Source organism: Anabrus simplex, chromosome 6, assembly GCF_040414725.1.
Source record: "Anabrus simplex isolate iqAnaSimp1 chromosome 6, ASM4041472v1, whole genome shotgun sequence".
Taxonomy (NCBI): Eukaryota; Metazoa; Arthropoda; class Insecta; order Orthoptera; family Tettigoniidae; genus Anabrus; species Anabrus simplex.
Window position 1 is genome coordinate 206,963,688 of NC_090270.1, and position 19,347 is coordinate 206,983,034.

The 19,347-nt window shown below is 36.7% G+C and overlaps 1 protein-coding gene across 2 annotated transcripts in view; it reads right to left on the reverse strand.

The window, feature by feature from the left end:
• Positions 1–617: 617 nt before the first annotated feature.
• Positions 618–19,347, reverse strand: part of LOC136876322 (trafficking protein particle complex subunit 12) — a 108,322-nt gene continuing 89,592 nt past the window's right edge. For both annotated transcript variants that reach the window (XM_067150171.2, XM_067150172.2), the window contains exon 9: positions 618–1,035. In XM_067150171.2, coding sequence (XP_067006272.1) covers positions 790–1,035 — 246 coding nt within the window. In that variant the 3' untranslated portion in view covers positions 618–789. The remainder of the gene's footprint in view (positions 1,036–19,347) is intronic.

Sequence of the window (19,347 nt, forward strand, 5' to 3'; positions counted from 1 at the left end):
ATTCACAATGACGAATATTGCAGGCAACATGAAGTATCAAGCATCGGTAAGGCAACAAACTGCTCCAGATTCAAGAATAATTGAGATGTGCCTTTATAGCCAGGCCGTCTGGCAATAGCCTTTTCCACCTGCTCAGCCGCTGGAAACCAAAGCTACAATAAAGGTTCCTCCTTCACTTGTTTAGCTGTTGAACATTTCAAAAAGATGCCTCTTCTGCTTCATTTGCTGTATCGAAGCCATATTCTCTCTCAAGTGAAATGTTGGAATTTTCCCTCATACCCTTGTGCTTGGGCTCTCCATATTTATGACCTCTGGAAAGAGGGTGTCCCCGTATTATAAAGCTCCTAGGAGTGAGCTACCTGTTGGTTTTCAAGGTATTATTTGCAGGGTCTTTGAACCAAATCCATTTGTATGTGAACCTCACTATCAATCACCACCTGAAGACGTCCTCTAGGGGCTATAGGTGCCCCTAAGGTGGCACATTTTACATCGGCAATTGCCTAAACATAAAACATACAGCTATAACAAAGCTTGTTCAGCAATTGAGGGAAGGATGCAATAAAGTTTTAGAGAATCAGCATCATTGTCCTTTCTTAACTTCACATGATAACACTAAATCATAATTTACAGTTATATTTTTCACAAGATAAATACTGTACATAAGAATATATAAACAGAAGTGAGTGATACAGAAATTTCAAAATGTGAAACAAAACGTGCCTATATTATTTTGATATACTAGCTTTAGACTTGAGAATAAAAACATGCCCTTTACGTAAAGATAACAGTCTACATCTGCAGTTTTAGACAGCCAACATATATGCCATCTCCTTTATGGGTGCTAATAAGCTTGAGCATATTGAGTTTTTTCTGATCACTTAAGGAACTCTCCAACTCATAGAGAGTACAGACATTAAGAAGAAGAGACTCATGCAGTCCACGGGTGGGGTTATTATTCACTGCTCCCTCCAACAAGGATAATGCTTCTTTGAGACGTCCCAGGTACAGAAGACAAACGCCCATGTTGTTCAGCAGCTGTAAACAAAGAGTAACCCTCTTAGTGCCAAGCCATTTCCTAAAATATTGGGTAAAAGTGCCAAGCCATTTTCAGTGACACTGCAGTTTTTTATACAAAAGTATTACTGGTAATTACTGTAAAAATTGAACTTTAAGACTGATGCATTATTCATGCCACATTTTATAATCAATATGTCATGCTTTAATAGTAAATGCTCATAAAAGGAAAAAAAATACTTGCATATTATTTTTAAATTGGTATCAATGTGAAAACTGTTTATAAAAAAACATTTATTTTTGAACTATAAGTCTCATTTCAGAAATACATGTGTCATATTGCACGAATCCAAGAACATAAGTGAAATCTACACTCAATTTTTAACAAAACGATTAATACAAATTTGTTAAATTCAACCACCCCAAAAAGTTACCAGTATTTTTAAAATGCACTCATCCCTTCTGTTTCTGAATATCATGTTCTCCTGTCTATCGTAACAGGTACTAAATATTATTGCTCATCCATTTTGCAGTTTATCCTAATTACTAATGAAAACTGCAACAATGAATACAATTCAAGAACATACACCCTTAAATTCTATTCAATAGCTGAAAGAAAAGAAACATCATGCCACCAGACCATCTCATCCATATTTTGTAGTCATTTTCTTCTACATTCAAGTTATTCATTAAAACTGCAAAATTACAATGTACACAACAATATAGCCTGCACCTCTAAGTTTCTTTATACTGCTGATAAGAAAAATAATTACTGGAACCAGATCATTCTACCAACATTTTGTAATGGTGAAGGATATGGTATATTTTGTAAGAGGCATGTTTTTTAAGTAAGTACCATTTTGATATTCCACCGATGCAGCGCTGCGGTCGGCATTACGGCAATAGTCGCCCCTGTGTACGTTTGTTGGCAAGCATTTGAAATGGCCTCGCCGATCGAGAGTCCCGCCCATTGTGAAGTCCAGTCTATTATTCGTTTTCTGAGTGCAAAAGGTTTGAAAGCTATCGATATTCATCGTGAGATCTGTGCAGTTTACGGACTAAACATTACGAGCGATGGAACGGTTAGGAAATAAGTTCAAGCATTTAAAGGTGGCCGCAGATGTGCATGATGAAGAACGGAGTGGGTGACCTTCAGTCTTTAGTGAAGATTTGGTGCAATTGAAGAAATATATGGCCGGCAAACGCCACGACGACAATGATGGTGTCAAGATGGCCGTGTTGCAGTGGCTGACAAATCAGGTGGCCAAATTCTATGAGGATGGTATGCAAAAGCTCGTATGATACGACAAGTGCCTCAATATTGGTGGGAATTATGTTGAAAAGTAGAGTAATGTACGGGCTTTCATATAAAAATAAAATTGTTAAAAATCTCTGTTTGTTTTTCATTTATTTCAAAATGGTACTTACTTAAAAAATATGCCTTGTAAAATGTGTTAGATACATATAATTGGATATTCAATTTTCTATCATTATTATTAACATTTTCGGTAGAAGTAATATTTCTGGAGATATTTAAAAGTTTGCATTCATCCGATATACTGCGACCATAATAGCACTCCCTCTTTGATGCTGGTGATGCTACTGGGGTTCCTGTTATCGTATCACTATCACAATCATTTTTGGAATCTAGTTCAACTGCTATTATATCGTTTTCCTCTAAATAGGCCACCGGTTTATTATCATCCATGTTGGCAATAAGACCATCTTTTCTATAGTTTACCACGTTGTCAACAACTCAAGATCTTTTCCACAGTACAGACTACAGTATTAACTTCTTCCCTTACCGTAATGTCAAATGGTTATGTACTGCAGTCAACATATTGTACAAAGGAGCACAAAAACGGGGATGTGGCAGCATTTGCTTTGAGTATGGTACTTTAAAATGTAAGGTAATACAAGTTTCCGTTTTATGTGTAGGATTAGATTTTGATGTTACTGCAATGTTCATATATGATCTTGATATGGTTGTTGTTTCATTCTCCTAATAGGGATGTAGATGTATTTCTTGAACAGATGGAAAGGTTGTCATTATAATTAGTTTGATATAATGGGTTTAGGTGTATATCTGTGGAGAAATCAATTTCGACGTCACTCAAGATAAAAAACATACCTATTTTTTTCTAAATTTGCTGTGTTCTTTCAATTTTTATTATGCTAACTACTGTCCTACAGGAGGGAAAGCAGTCCTTGATAATATCTTTAACACTAGTACACCCAACACAGGAGCCTCTATGGCTCTGGCGGCAGCGTGCCGGCCTCTTGCCGCTGGATAGCGTGGTTCAAACCAAGGTCACTCCATGTGAGATTTGTGCTGGACAAAGTGGAGGCAGGACATGTTTTTATCTGGGTACTCTGGTTTTCCCTGTCATCTTTCATTCCAGCAACACACTCCATTAACATTTCATCTGTCAGTCATTTATCATTGCCCCAGAGGAGTGCGACAGGCTTCGTCCTATCCTCGCTGTTAGATGGGGGTTCCATTCATTCCATTCCTGACCGGGTCGAATGACAGGAAACAGGCTGTAGATTTTCATTTTTCATTTCACACTCAACACAGCCATGACTGGCCTAGGCTTCGATCATCAAGCCCTTTGACTGAAGCTAGAGAACACTATACCTAGAAAATCTGCCAAATAATCAGTTCAAGTATGAAGGATGAGTTCTCCACCTAATCAATACTTTATTTTACAGTGTCAATGTTATTTACATAAAAGGACAATACCAATTTCGACCCGTAAATAGGTCATCTTCAGCCGCTAGAGAACCTACTTAATAGCGACTGTACAGAATAAATACTACTAAAATTAAAATTAAACAAGGATGCCAATAAATAAACATGATACCACTATTCTAAAATTACTTAATGTTAAGATATATACATATGGTACAGTTTTGGGGTTAAGGGACTATTTTCAAAAATTACATTACTGAGGTTGGACTTGGATATAATTTTTAGAGTTTAACAAGAATCACTGACATTCAGGTGTCAAGTTATCTGTGCTAAATGCCATAAATAATAATTGTTACGGAGTTATCCGTGGAAGGCAGAAGTGAAAGAAGGTGCGGGCTGGAATGGGTCTAACTACAAGTTCGAAAGATGAATTAAAATTTCAACAAAGGTTATATTTTCAAAACTTAACAATGGAGACATAGAATTTGAAAACTTAACAAGTCAACAACAGGCCAAAATCAGATACAAAGAAATTACAAGTGTTAGGGGATATTTACAAGGACTGGGCTTCGAGCCCCACAATCACAATCCTTGAGCTATTAGCCCAACTTTACCAAGGTACAAAATTGAACAAAGGGGCAGAAAACCCCATCATGCCAAGGAGCACTTGCTCCTAATTACAATGTTAAGAAATGAAATTTAGAAAACAGACCCGCTCTCAAAGTTCAAGCCTATCAAGAGGCCATAAGCAGACTTCACACTAACTGCCCTCAAGGCACACATATAATGGTACAGGGGTACCTTGTACCCAATCTACTGGGCCTTCTCAGGAAGGAAAACAAAACGAGTTAAATAAATGGCCCAAAATACATAATTGAATGGAGGCGATTACTTGCACTCCTACACTAAATTTTTTTTTAAAACCTATGTGGCGCTAGGCCGATAATACAGGGGCTATTCCCAAGCTAGGGAGGTGACTTGTATGAGAAAACTTTAATACATTAAGGAAGAGAAGAAACAGTTATGAAAACGTAGTCACCTCAATTTCAAAATGAAGGGGAGCTCGAGAGGGTAAAGCACTCTCTATCCCCGCTTTACAGTAGAAGAGATTTGTAGATTTTACATAGACAGAAAAGGAATTTACATTTTAAAAAGATGGGTTACATATTAAAGGATTCGAACCCTCCCCGAGAGTTAGACTGCTGAGCTAGCAAGAAATAAAGATGTTAAAAGGCCATTACCTTGTTGAAGATCTGCTGACTGAAGAACTAGGCGCTTCCCGCCCCCTGCTACATATTCACACACTGAGTTAGATGTTATACCAGTGGCCCGGAGACAAGAAAATCAGCAGTTTTTATACCCTCGTGGAAAATTCGAGACCTTTCAAGAATGAGTAGACACACCCCCTCAACTTTATTGGATAGCTTAGAGCTACATATCCATATCGAAGAAGACATACATGATTGGCTAAGAATTAATTAAATAAATTCGGGATTGGCTAAGTTCAAACCTGGCGGAAGAAAGGATTAATATTGCCAACCCAAAAATAAAAGACAAAATTTTAGTAAAGACAACAACTTTTGAATACAAAATTTCTTCAAGAAGGTTCATTCCTTTGCACCAGAGTGCATGATCATAGTTTTTTTTTTTGTAGAGACATCTGTTAGAGAATGTCCACACTTCTTGATCAATGATAAACAAAAACACTTCAAAATTCACACAGAGCCATCTTCGGAGAAACAGTGAGTTGATACAGTTTTTTAAAGTTCAGACCTTCTCCTGTAGAGGAGTTTCAATTGGCGCAATATTTGAACTAGCAGCGTGGAGGTGTACCACCCGGTACAATAATAATAATAATAATAATAATAATAATAATAATAATAATAATAATAATAATAATAATAATAATAATAATAATATTAATAATTATAATTTAGTGTGACTATTTCTAGCCGAGTGCAGCCCTTGTAAGGCAGACCCTCCGATGAGGGTGGGCGGCATCTGCCATGTGTAGGTAACTGCATGTTATTGTAGTGGAGGATAGTGTTATGTGTGGTGTGTGAATTGCAGGGATGTTGGGGACAGCACAAACACCCAGCCCCTGGGCCATTGGAATTAACCAATGAAGGTTAAAATCACCAACCCGGCCAGGAATCGAACCCGGGACCCTCTGAACCGAAGGCCAGTACGCTGACCATTCAGCCAACGAGTCGGACTGCTAAATGCCACTATTATGTACAATGGTTTATGAGATATTTAAGGTACATTGTTGTGCCGAAAATATGCGGAGGCGTCATGTTCCTTAGAATAAGAGCTTCAGCAACCAGTTCACGGACACATAGCTTATACTCTATCTATATCACTGCTGAAAAATATGTTAGTGATTGCCACTATTCTAAAAAATACTTAACATTAAGATGTATACATATGGTACCGTTTTGGGGTTGAAGGGTTTTACACTGGCCCCAAGATTACTAGATATTACAAAAGTTCTATATGCTGAGGTTGAAATTGGATACAATTCTTAGAATTTATGAAGAATCATTGACATACTGGTGTCAGGCTCAGATATCTAATGTTAAATGCCAGTACTACGTCCAACGGTTATTCAAAGTGCATTGTTGGGCCGCAAATATGCGGGGACATCGTGTTCATTAGAATAAGAGGTTTAGTAACCTGTTTACAGATACATAGCTCTTTCTCAGTCTATATCAATGATAAAAAACAAGCTAGTTTGTATTAGACTTCCTTATTAAGGTTTATGTTGCTGTGCGTGACATATTGAAATCAAGGAAAGCTAGTTGTGGGTGCTCCTCTCTTCATACTTGCGTTCCCTCAGGTCATTTTAAAAAATCTGAGAAAGAAGAAAGGAAGGTAGGTATCAGAATAACTGATAGAGAGTGCCTGTTAAATAGGTTGTATAAACGTGTGCGTGTTGTTGTTGTTTTTGTTTGTTTGTTTGTTTGTTTGTTTGTTTTACTTACGTGTGAGCTGGATACATCCTTGAGCATATTAATTTTTTTGGAAGACAGAAGGCTAAAATGTAATAGCAAGGTTAAGTTATGTATATTGGGGAGATTGATGGGTGGAGTTCAAAATAATATCAAAGGTAGAAAATTTGATTATTTTTTTCAAGACCTTTTTAATATTGTTTGAAAGGTGCTTCCCTCTCATTATAGTAGGCCTAGTCAAAATTCTGGACCAATCTTAAATGGATTAAACTGGTATACAGTAGAGTTGGAGAATATGAGGAATCGAGTCATGTTAAGCTATATATTGTCAGAGAATGGGAATAAGGAATATATAGATTTATACAAGAATGAAAGTAAATCATATAAACAAGCAGTAATTAAAGTTGAAAGCCAATGAGAATTTTATTGCTGGGACAGTAAATAAATAAAAAGTGGTAATTAATAAGGAGATTAATAGAATTAGGTAAAAAAAAAAAAAAAACTGATATATCCTTCAATGAATTTACTGGGTCAATGACTTTAGATGTTAGTTCCCTTTAAACAACAAGCAAGCAATTCATTTATTCATCATTTTGTTCAGTCAGTACATGATGCTGTTTAAAGGGACCAACATCTATAGGTCATTGGTCCCAGTCAGTGGATGATTAGTATCAAAACATGGGTGACTCCTCAATATTGATTTTATGGACTTGACTGCCCGAACCCATACAGTTCCAAAATTTGATTTTAGGTGGAAGACTGTATCTATTCGTGAAGTTAAAAGTATGGTGAAGAAACTTAAAGCTTCACACAGCCAAATCATACGGCATATCAAATCATTTTCTGAAATCAATAACAGATCATGTTCTTAAACCTTTCACTATCTGTATTAAAGACAGTTTGGAAACGGGAGTGTTTCCAGAAACTCAACAGTATTCAAGAGTAAACCTAGTATTTAAAATGGCAAACATAATGAGTTGGGCAACAACCAGTAAGTTTCAGTTGTCCCAGTATTTTGAAAAATTCTAGGCTGTATTATGGTAAAGCAATGGGTAGATTTTTAAAAACTAATAATCTAAGTAATGAACATTTTGGATTTTGACTGGGTAAACCTACTATTGGACCAATTGACTCCCTGCCTGAACACATTTTCTTTGCTTTAGAAAAGAAGAGGCTTGCTCAGATTACGTTACAAATTTTATTGCAAAATCACATTAATAAGTTAAAGATAAGCAGCTAGGTATGCTGAGATCATACCTAGATCGTCGTAAACAAGCAGTTGAAGTGGAAGGCGTGGGGTCATGTAATCTTTATATTAAACATGGCACAAGGCGGTGTGTGCTAATAAATTATCTAGTTTACAGTGTGAACTATACAGCCAGTTCAGTCTTATATGCGGAAGATACAACTTTTATAGCAAATGTTAATACTGTAGACAAAGTTAGACAGTTAACAAAGTCTAATTAAGGGGCTGCCTGGCCGAGGCGATAAAGGCGGGCTCGGTTTACCCGAAAGGACGTGGGTTTGATTCCCTGTCAGGAAGTCGTAAAATTTTAGAAACAAGATTTCCACTTCCGGAGGTGCACATGGCCCTGAGGTTCACTCGGCCTACACCAAAATTGAGTACCAGGTTAATTCCTGGGGGCAAAGGCGGTCGGGCGTAGAGCAAACCACTCTACCCCACCAAGTGCCGAGGTTACGGATGGTGGAAGCCTTTACCTTCCACCCCTCCAGGGGCCCTCATGGCCTGTACGGAGATGACTTTGCTACTTTGCTTTAATTTTTACTCATCTAATTAATGAAGATAATGAACCCATTAAGCTGTTAGGATTTTTATTTGGATACTAAGCCGACTTGGGGCACACATACTGATTTTTGATTTTACCATATGGGAATTGTCAAAGGTACTCAATCTATTTTAAGGACCCTTACATATAAAGTCCTACAAAAGTTCCTATTAAAAGCAAGCAAGCAAGCAAACAAGCAAGCAAGCAAGCAAGCAAGCCCATGCCATCTCTTCACTGACAGCTTGGAACATACCACTTATAATCCAATATAAAGGGTCCGTTATTGGACATTATAAATTTTCCAGCCAACTCATTCATGGCAACCAGCGTTTCGCCCCCGTGTGCTAGGCTGGGCTCATCAGTTGGTACCTAGCACACCTACCAAGACGCATAGCTAGTGCATTCGCGTAGGCCACTGCGTAGGCCAACTGGAGCCACCGGCAGTGCCAATGCACTATGAGAGACCCTGTCTCATTACCAGGGAACGGATTTATATGTACTAATAATTACTGAAATATGTACATATATATTTAGTTATTTTTATTAAAATGTGGAATTATATATGGACTTAAAATTACACATATAACATTAATTTCTATTTAATATCAAAGTTCGAAGAAGCTAAATAAAGTAGATCTACATGCAACATAATGTTGCATTTCTCATTTTAATATATTTGAAGAACACACAATCCTTTATTCTCAATTACCAAAACAATGGATTACAAAATGGTCGTGCTGGAAAGTGAATCATCTCCTATTATCTCTAAGGACAGATTTATATTGAGTGAAACTGTGTTCAACATTGGAAGAGGTAATAGGGGCATAATTCACTTTCACAATATCTGCTGGGGTTAAATCCAATGTTAATTTTACACTTAAATCTCCACACAGCATTGCAGAAACCTTTGTCATTTCTTCATATCCAGGGTTCTTTGAAAGTACAGTGGCCATCTTCATGTTTGCTACATCTGTAACTTAACCTGTACCACGATTTAGTTGTTCCACAGTTTTATTCACAATTTCACAACTTTCAGAAAGTGAGAGATGCGAGTTTTGGAGCCTTTTCAGTGTTTTTGTGATGCATGAAAAATTATGCTGAATGTAACATAAGTCATTTCTCACACTTGTATCGCAGACAACTGTTTTCGCGGCTTCAAGTGAGGCTGCATCTTCAGAGTCCATGGCATGCAGAACGTTCTTAATACAGTCTATATATTCAACATAATATTCAACCGCTTGCAACCACGTACCCCACCTAGTTAGAATCGGCTTAGGCGGCAATGGAATCTCTGGGTACATTTCTTTCAAAAGATGAACTCTTCTGTGGGCTTTGAGAAAAACATTTTTCACTGAGTAAATCAATAAATCTACTTTGGGGTAACTGCCTCTTATCACTTCTGCCACACGATGAAAGGCATGTGCTACACATGTTAAATGAGTCATCTTAGGATATACAACACATAATGCTTCTCCGGCTTTTATCATATAAGGTGCGGCATCGCTAATAAAAAGTAACACTTTATTATACTTAACGCCCTGTGGCCAGGGGATACCCATAGCCTCATTGAACAGTTTTGCTATAGTTTTGTTATCGCACTTTTCTAGAACATCACAGTCTAAGAGAATCCGTTTACAATAATCTTCGCTTAACAAACCAATGACTACATTGCCAATTAGCCTGCCTTCTTTGTCTGTTGTCTCATCAATGGAAACCCAAATTGGACCGTCTTTAATCTCTTGCCTTATCTTCTGAACAGTTTCATCGTATATGGCTGAACAGTACGTTTTTCTGAACGTTGACTCATCCGGGATGGATCGTTTAGTACATTTCTCGAGAAATTCCCTGAAGCACTGATTATTCAGTTTGAAGAGAGGTATGTCAGCAGAGATGAGATCACGGCAGAGATCGGTGCTGAACTCGGACGTTACACTGGAAGTTGCTGGTTGCGTCGGAAACAACTGTCTCTGCTTGGAATCTCGTTTTTTGTTAGCCTGGTGTTTACTGGTTGAAACGTGCTGTTGCACAAGGAACCTTTGAGTAGATGTCACTGTACAATGACACAAATTACAAAATAATATCTTACTGTCAGTTGATAAACCATCTTCTTTAAATTCTGATACGTAACTTTTCAATTTTAAACTGGTTGACTGAGCTACTTTAGGCATATTGTAACAACGTTAATGTCTTCTATGAATATCACTATACAACTGCACACACTTAACGTACAAGAACACTATGATCCGTCTCACTGCTAATTCAAACTGTGAATGACTGGTAGTGAACTAGATGGAGTTATGAAGCAATCAAAGGGAATGCGAGAATTACGAACTAATCCGGAAACCACCAGCACATAGTCGATGAATGAGATTTCCCTAGTTACAAAATTACGTCACAGACACAGTCGATGTTATGTAATGCAGCTTATCAGTGCTGTAAGCAAATACAGTAGAGAGAATACGCGACACTGAGCGAGATATCGAGGGACAGCTATTGGAGCTCACTCTAGCGGATAGACCTGAACAGTACTGATTCTCTCATAAGAGCACGTGTATTTTTGTGTGAAGTTTTTGGTGTTATTTATGCGTTTTCAGTGAGTTGACATAATTAAATAGTAGCGTGTGTCATTCCTTGATATCTCCCCTCAACATGAGGGGAAAGGTAAGTGCTGTGTTTGGCTGCAGTAATTACGAAGTAGAGAAAAATGCGCGGTCGTTCTTCAGGTTCACCCGTAACAAGAACATGTAAGTAATATTGTGTTTGGATATATACTCTTCCAGTGACAGAGATTTTTATAGTACTTCATAATCTTCTGACCTGCTCGACCCATAAAAATGTAATACGCATATTTTATTGTATAGTGCAGCAGTTAACTTTCAATACCGATGTGTTGTTGTAGGTGTGATCTGTGGGTTTTGAAATGTCACGGAAGTGATTTGGATAAGGTGTACAAGAAAGAAGGGATGTTACGCTTATATAAGAATTATAAGATCTGTTCAGATCATTTCCAGGCCAGCGACTTTAAAAATCCTCAACTATACAGCCAAGGGTATGTTACATTTTTACTCTAATTGTACGCAAATATTCCTCAAAGCATCACTATCGACAACATTTTCATACTTTTCTTTCTTTTATCCCTCTTCTCAGATTAAAGCCGGGATTTTATAGATTTTCTTTCTGTTAGTAGGCTTCATGTTAAGAGGAAAATTGTCCAGCTATTAAATGTTAATTCATTGCATCATATGTGTAAGGAATGTGCTGATATTTTTATTGACAAGTGTCTTAATGTGATGATACAATGTTTTAAAATGAGAAAAAAGACGAATCCAACCGTAAGAGTTCAGGCAGGAATGTTAAAGCTAAAAAAGTAATGCATAAATGAAAGATAAAGCTATTTCACAGCAGCCCATTTCATATCTTGTTTATATGTCTAATTTCAGTCTTTGAATAATAACCTTTTAAATAATTCTTCATTCATTTATCCAGAATTGCTTTAGCAACTTCGAAGTTAATATCTCAATACCACTTTCTTTCTAGACGTAATTTATTTATCCATTTCTGTATATACATTTCCATTGATATTTGAATTTAGCGTGATTTGTTCAGGTCAAGTCACTAGGAGCGCCACCGTCGAATTGTCTTCCATTTTAGCAAGGCGAAATCCGTAAGTGTCGCGTATTGTCTCTACTGTATTTGCTGTAAGTGGGTACTGACCGGCTGATCTCCACCACTTCCGGGCTCAACCTGTCTCTTTCTTCGCACCGGCTTATGAGCTTATTTTATCAGCCCAGACGTAGACAGGCGTGATAATCACCTGCACACCAGTTAAAATATTAATTTTTCGAATATAGATTTTAAATTTATTTCTCCATTATTGACAGGACTACTTTTTAGTCGAAATATGGACTATATTGATTTTAATGACAAAGAATATGGAACATATGTGCTAAACTCCAAAATATGGAAAAATATGGAAAATGAATACTCCATTTTTCAACTCCACACGTCATGATTCGTAAAGATAATGCAAAATATAATTAATTTTAGCTTCCTAAAGAGATATGTATTTACATATAAATCCGTTCCCTGCTCATTACCAAAAATTGATGCCTACTTGGACATAAATGGGAATCAACATCTATACCAACATACCACTTAGTCGAGTCACAACATTATTGAGGTCATTTTGCAGTTGCTCACAATCTTGTAACTTATTTATTACTCTGTACAAAATAACATCATCTGTGAAAAGCCTTATCTCTGAACCACTTCTTTACACATCATTGATATACCAGTATATAAGAAAACATAAAGGTCCAATAATACTGCCTTGAGGAATTCCCCTCTTAATTATTACAGGGACAGATAAAGCTTCACCTACTCTAATTCTCTGAGTTCTATTTTCTAGAAACAGAGCCACCCATTCAGTCACTCTTTTGTCAAGTCCAATTGCACTCATTTTTGCCAGTAGTCTCCCATGATCTACCCTATCAAATGCCTTAGTCAGGTCAATCGCGATACAGTCCAACTGACCTCCTGATTCCAGGATATCTGCTATATCTTGCTGGAATCCTACAAGTTGGGCTTCAGTGGAATAACCTTTCCTAAATCCAAACTGCCTTCTATCAAACCAGTGATTAATTTTGCAAACATGTCTTATATAATCAGAAAGAATGCTTTCCCAAAGCTTACATACAATGCATGTCAAACTCACTGGCCTGTAATTTTCAGCTTTATGTCTATCACCCTTTCCTTTATATACAGGGGCTACTATAGCAACTCTCCATTCATTTGGTAAAGTTCCTTCATGCAAACAATAATCAAACAAGTACTTCAGATATGGTACTATATCCCAACTCATTGTCTTTAGTATATCCCCGGAAACCTTATCAATTCCAGCTGCTTTTCTAGTTTTCAACTTTTGTATCTTACTGTAAATATCATTGCTGTCATAGGTAAATTTTAATACTTATTTAGTATTAGTCACCTCCTCTATCTGGACATTATCCTTGTAACCAACAATATATACATACTGCTGTCTGAATACTTTTCTCTGGTAAGACCCCAACTAGAGTATGGTTCCAGTGTATGGGACCCTCACCAGGATTACCTGATTCAAGAACTGGAAAAAATCCAAAGAAAAGCAGCTCGATTTCTTCTGGGTGATTTCCGACAAAAGAGTAGCGTTACAAAAATGTTGCAAAGTTTGGGTTGGGAAGAATTGAGAGAAAGAAGAAGAGCTGCTCGACTAAGTGGTATGTTCACAATGAAGTATTTATTTATTTTCCACCTAGTCGATACAATGATTGCCTAAGGCAATTTTTATTGGTCAAAAGTGGTACATGTTTCGTATATTATCAACATCTTCAGCCACATAACACAGTTTAGATGAAAAATATAAAATTGACAAAGTAATGCTTTAGAGGAAGTGTCCTTGAAATTAACATAAGATTGACAAGATTAAAACAAACAAATAACTCAAGAGAAAATATATAAATTATTTCTACAATAGAAAGCAGTCGTCAAGGAAACACTTGTACAATATTCCATAGAGAAATTGTCCTAATAAATATTCTTTTCTTAATAATCCATAAAAAAAGATCAATTTATAAATTAAAAATTATACATTTTATAAGTAATTATTGAAATGAAGAAATCCTGATATCACAGTGCGGCTCTTATTATTAATGTAGATGAAAATATAACTAATTCCTAGTTGTCAAATCTTATTAAGCCTGCTTTCCTTTGGAACAGTAACTCCTGTCATTCTTTCACAGTTTTGCGCCGGGTGTAATATTGATGATGCGTTACTGTTCCAAAGGAAAGCAGGCTTAATAAGATTTGACAACTAGGAATTAGTTATATTTTCATCTACATTAATAATAAGAGCCGCACTGTGATATCAGGATTTCTTCATTTCAATAATTACTTATAAAATGTATAATTTTTAATTTATAAATTGATCTTTTTTCATGGATTATTAAGAAAAGAATATTTATTAGGACAATTTCTCTATGGAATATTGTACAAGTGTTTCCTTGACGACTGCTTTCTATTGTAGAAATAATTTATATATTTTCTCTTGAGTTATTTGTTTGTTTTAATCTTGTCAATCTTATGTTAATTTCAAGGACACTTCCTCTAAAGCATTACTTTGTCAATTTTATATTTTTCATCTAAACTGTGTTATGTGGCTGAAGATGTTGATAATATACGAAACATGTACCACTTTTGACCAATAAAAATTGCCTTAGGCAATCATTGTATCGACTAGGTGGAAAATAAATAAATACTTCATTGTGAATCTATTGAAGTGCGATACGGACCATGAAGCTGATTTTATGTAAGTGGTATGTTCCGAGCTGTCAGCGGAGAAATGGCGTGGAATGACATTAGTAGACGAAAAAGTTTGAGTGGCGTTTATAATAGTAGGAAAGATCACAATATGAAGATAAAGTTGGAATTCAAGAGGACAAACTGGGGAAAATATTCATTTATAGGAAGGGGAGTTAGGGATTGGAATAACTTACCAAAGGAGATGTTCAATAAATTTCCAATGTTTTTGAAATAATTTAGGAAAAGGCTAGGAAAGCAACAGATAGGGAATCTGCCACCTGGGCGACTGCCCTAAATGCAGATCAGTATTCATTCACTCTTTTGAAGATCCTCGCATACACACTCCCCTTGTTCATTAATGAATCCTGGAATGTCTTTCCTGGAACCTGTTTCTGCCTTAAAGTACCTATACATACACTTCCATTTTTCACTCGAATTAGTAAGGCCACCAATTATGCTTGCCATCATGTTATCCTTAGCTGACTTCTTTGCTAGATTCAATTTCCTAGTAAGTTCCTTCAATTTCTCCTTACATCCACAGCCGTTTCTAACTCTATTTCTTTACAAACTGCACCTCCTTCTTAGTCTCTTTACTTCCCTGTTACAATATAGTGGATCTTTACCATTCCTTACCACCTTTAAAGGTACAAACCTATTTTCACATTCCTCAATAATTGTTTTAAACCCATTCAAGAGTCTGTTTACATTTTTATTTACCGTTTTCCACCGCTCATAGTAATTTATTAAAAACTCCCTCACACCTGTTTTAAAAGCCATATGGTACTGCCTAACAGTCCTAATTTTAATCTCTTCCTTTCTTTCACATTTATTTTTAATTACCACAAAAACAGCTTCGTGATCACTAAATACCACCTATTACTTCGGTTTCTCTATAGAGCTCATCTGGTTTTACCAGCACCACATCCAGAATATTCTTCCCTCTAGTTGGTTCCATCACTTTCTTAATTAGGTGCCCTTCCCATATTAACTTATTTGCCATTTGTTGGTCATGCTTCCTGTCGTTCGCATTACCTTCCCAATTGACATTTGGTAAATTGAGATCACCCGCTACAATCACGTTCCTTTCCTTATCGTTTCCCACATAGCTGATTATCTTATAAAATAATTCGGAATCAGCATCTGCGCTACCCTTCCCTGGTCTGTACACTCCAAAGACATCAAATTGCCTATTATCTTTAGCCCTTAGAATTTCGTGTTGTCATCTTTAACTTTTCGTAGATTACAAATTCTTCTTTCACGAGAATGAATACTCCCCCTCCTACCATTCCTATCCTATCTCTACGATACACCCTCCAGTTATTATTACACGTTATGAGTCTCATTATGATAGCCGTATTGGAGTACAGAATGTAAAAGTTTCAAATTTATTTTAAAACCACCATTCCAATACTTTACAATCTCTAAGTCTAAGATACAAATAATACATACATGTTAAAATGGGACATGTTTCATTTAGGCTTTGTAAGCATCTTCAGCCATACTTAATCTAAAGCTAAGTCAGGGCTCTGAACTGGGTTTCTCATTAAAGTATAATACATGCTTTAATACAAGATAAAACAGTCATAAAATCCAGTTTGTGGAAAAAGCAATACTTAAATGCAAATAAAATTCAATAATGAACTTGTCATAGTATTATATGTACATGGAATGAATACTAGTGTTCATCTAAAAAAGTACACATTAGTTATTTGTAGAACGAGACATAGTCATAATGATCTGACATACATTTGGATTGTACAGATTGTTTGACATTAATGAAGCGTGGATTAATTAAAAATATTGAAAAATAAATCTTCGAGCGTTGTTGACTGAGAATCAGGTACGTGTAATACAGCAGAGTTATTGACTCCAAGTGGTTGCGTAATAAGGTCAAAAGGCGCTTGAAGCATCAGTATAGAAGTGTTGTGTTTCCTTCTAGAATAATGTAATAGATTGTAGTCGCGAGCTGTCTAGCGTAGATTCAACAAATAGGGTGTTCAATAAAGCCTTAGATGTGGGAGAATTCGCAATGTAGCGCGTGTTGAAAACCCTAGTGTTGACAGAGTGGTGACTAGTCTTGTTGGTTATTTGAGACGATCGAATACTTCTCAGAATACTTCGAAGATCTTGGTTCTTGGGACTTGGGAGTGACTGTTGGGCTCCGAGGTGGAGTCTGAGTACTGGACTCAAGTGAGTGAGGCGGTGAATTCAAGTCTGAATATGTTATAGTGCACGCATCAGCATTGTTGATATCTGTACTTGTCAGAATCGACTTCAGGGTACTCCGCTCTTGAGTGTTGTATATAGTGTAATTTACTACTGTGTATAATTGTGTGTTGTGACGTACAGTGTAAATAAAGTAGTTTAGACAAGGAAGTGAACGTGTTCTCGTGTGATATTTATTTACATAAAATAAAATTGCAATGTAGAATGATAAATTGGCGACCATGACAGGACACTTCAAAACTTCAGCAATGAAGATTGACCAAATGAGCTTGGTGATGTTACGGAAAGCGCTGACATCCCGAGGTTTACCGACGGCTGGAAGAAAAGCGAATTTACAAGAGATGCTGCACCAGGATTTGATAGACAACGGAGAGGACCTAGACAGTTTCAACTTCGAAGTCACCTCGGAGGAAGAAACCAACGACCGGGTAAGCACTATGTTAGCACAACTAACTGCGTTGATTCAGGCCCAGTCCAAAAAACTCGAGGGTAAAATTCAGGCCTAGTCCAAAAAACTCGGGCAGATAATCGAGGCCCAGTCTGAAAAACTCAGGTGGAAAACCGAGGCCCAGTCTCAAGGAATAAAGGACCAAATCAAGTCGTTGGACAACGAAGTATGAGACTCGGTGGAGTCCGTAGTTCAAGGCCCAGCGGAAACAGCGAGTGCGCTGTGTGAAAGTACGACAGCTCTGGAGACACGGGTGAAGCCTGCTAGCAGTGATGGCAGCTCCGGCGTCGTGAAGATGGAAACTCCACGGGATGACGGGATCATTGTGGCGACGACAACCAACATACAAGGGTGCCACCTGACCAGGACACTAGTCCCGGCACAAAATCATATGCCGGGAGGAACGTTGAATTCAGCACCCTGGAAAAAGAGGAGACTCAAAAGGACCAAGACCACGACGTGTGAGCCTCTCCCGTGCATCACACCAGTGGACTACGAAGATGCGTACATCCTGGCAGAACACAAAGGCACGACCAAGGGGAAAGTCAGTGGAGAGTCGACTGCCGCGCGAGGACCTGTGGATCATTGCTACGGAGAACAGGGACACTGTCAACTGGACCCAGCGGATCCCCCATGGGAAGGTGGTGGCCATCGATTGAACTATCTGGCTGCGATATGTGAACTTCAACAACGCCAACGAGAAGACAGTGTGATTGAGGTAGTCTAGGTGTAATTTAAATAGTGAGGACTAAGAGAGACGTAAAAATAGATATAAGGACACCTACATATAATTTAAGACCTAGAGTAAGGAATGCACAGGGTAGATATTGAAGGTTTTAGGGGGGATAATTGTCGTAGGTACGACATCGTAATTGGTGTAAAACCTTCAATTACTATGTTTAATATATTCTAATTATAGATTATTTAATGCTAAATTATCTTTTTTTTTATTTTTTATTACAAGATATTAGAATCATTCCGTATTGACGGTTTTCACTTTACAATGGCGAAAAATGAAAGTATCCTCCTATTCAATACATCATATATTCTGTCGTTAGACGGAGTAAACAAGTTCAGACATGTTTCGGCTCGTTTGAGCCATCTTCAGTGAAAAAATTAGGGGGGTTGGAATAATTTACATAATATGAGTTGAAAAAATGCTAAAAAACATAATGAAAGCGCAAATGAAAAAACAAACAAAAGAGAGCCTAGACGGAAACAAAATAGCACAAATATACAATATTTACATCAATATGCAGAGCAAAAAACAACTTATTGCAACAAAATTCAGTGAAACAGGAGTTAATTTGAATTTGAAATAATAATAATAATAATAATAATAATAATAATAATAATTATTATTATTATTATTATTATTATTATTATTATTATTTTGAATTTGAAATAATAATTATTATTTCAAATTAACTCCTGTTTCACTGAATTTTGTTGCAATAAGTTGTTTTTTGCTCTGCATATTGATGTAAATATTGTATATTTGTGCTATTTTGTTTCCGTCTAGGCTCTCTTTTGTTTGTTTTTTCATTTGCGCTTTCATTATGTTTTTTAGCATTTTTTCAACTCATATTATGTAAATTATTCCAACCCCCCTAATTTTTTCACTGAAGATGGCTCAAACGAGCCGAAACATGTCTGAACTTGTTTACTCCATCTAACGACGGAATATATGATGTATTGAATAGGAGGATACTTTCATTTTTCGCCATTGTAAAGTAAAAATTATCTTTTATTAAGTGTTAAACATGACTAGTATATGGTTTCTTTGTAAATATGTAGTATAAAATTGGATAACCTCAAAATCTATAGAGTTAAAGCGGTAGAAAATTTCATAATGTTCGTATGTTAGACTTATTTTACTATAATAATTTGGTA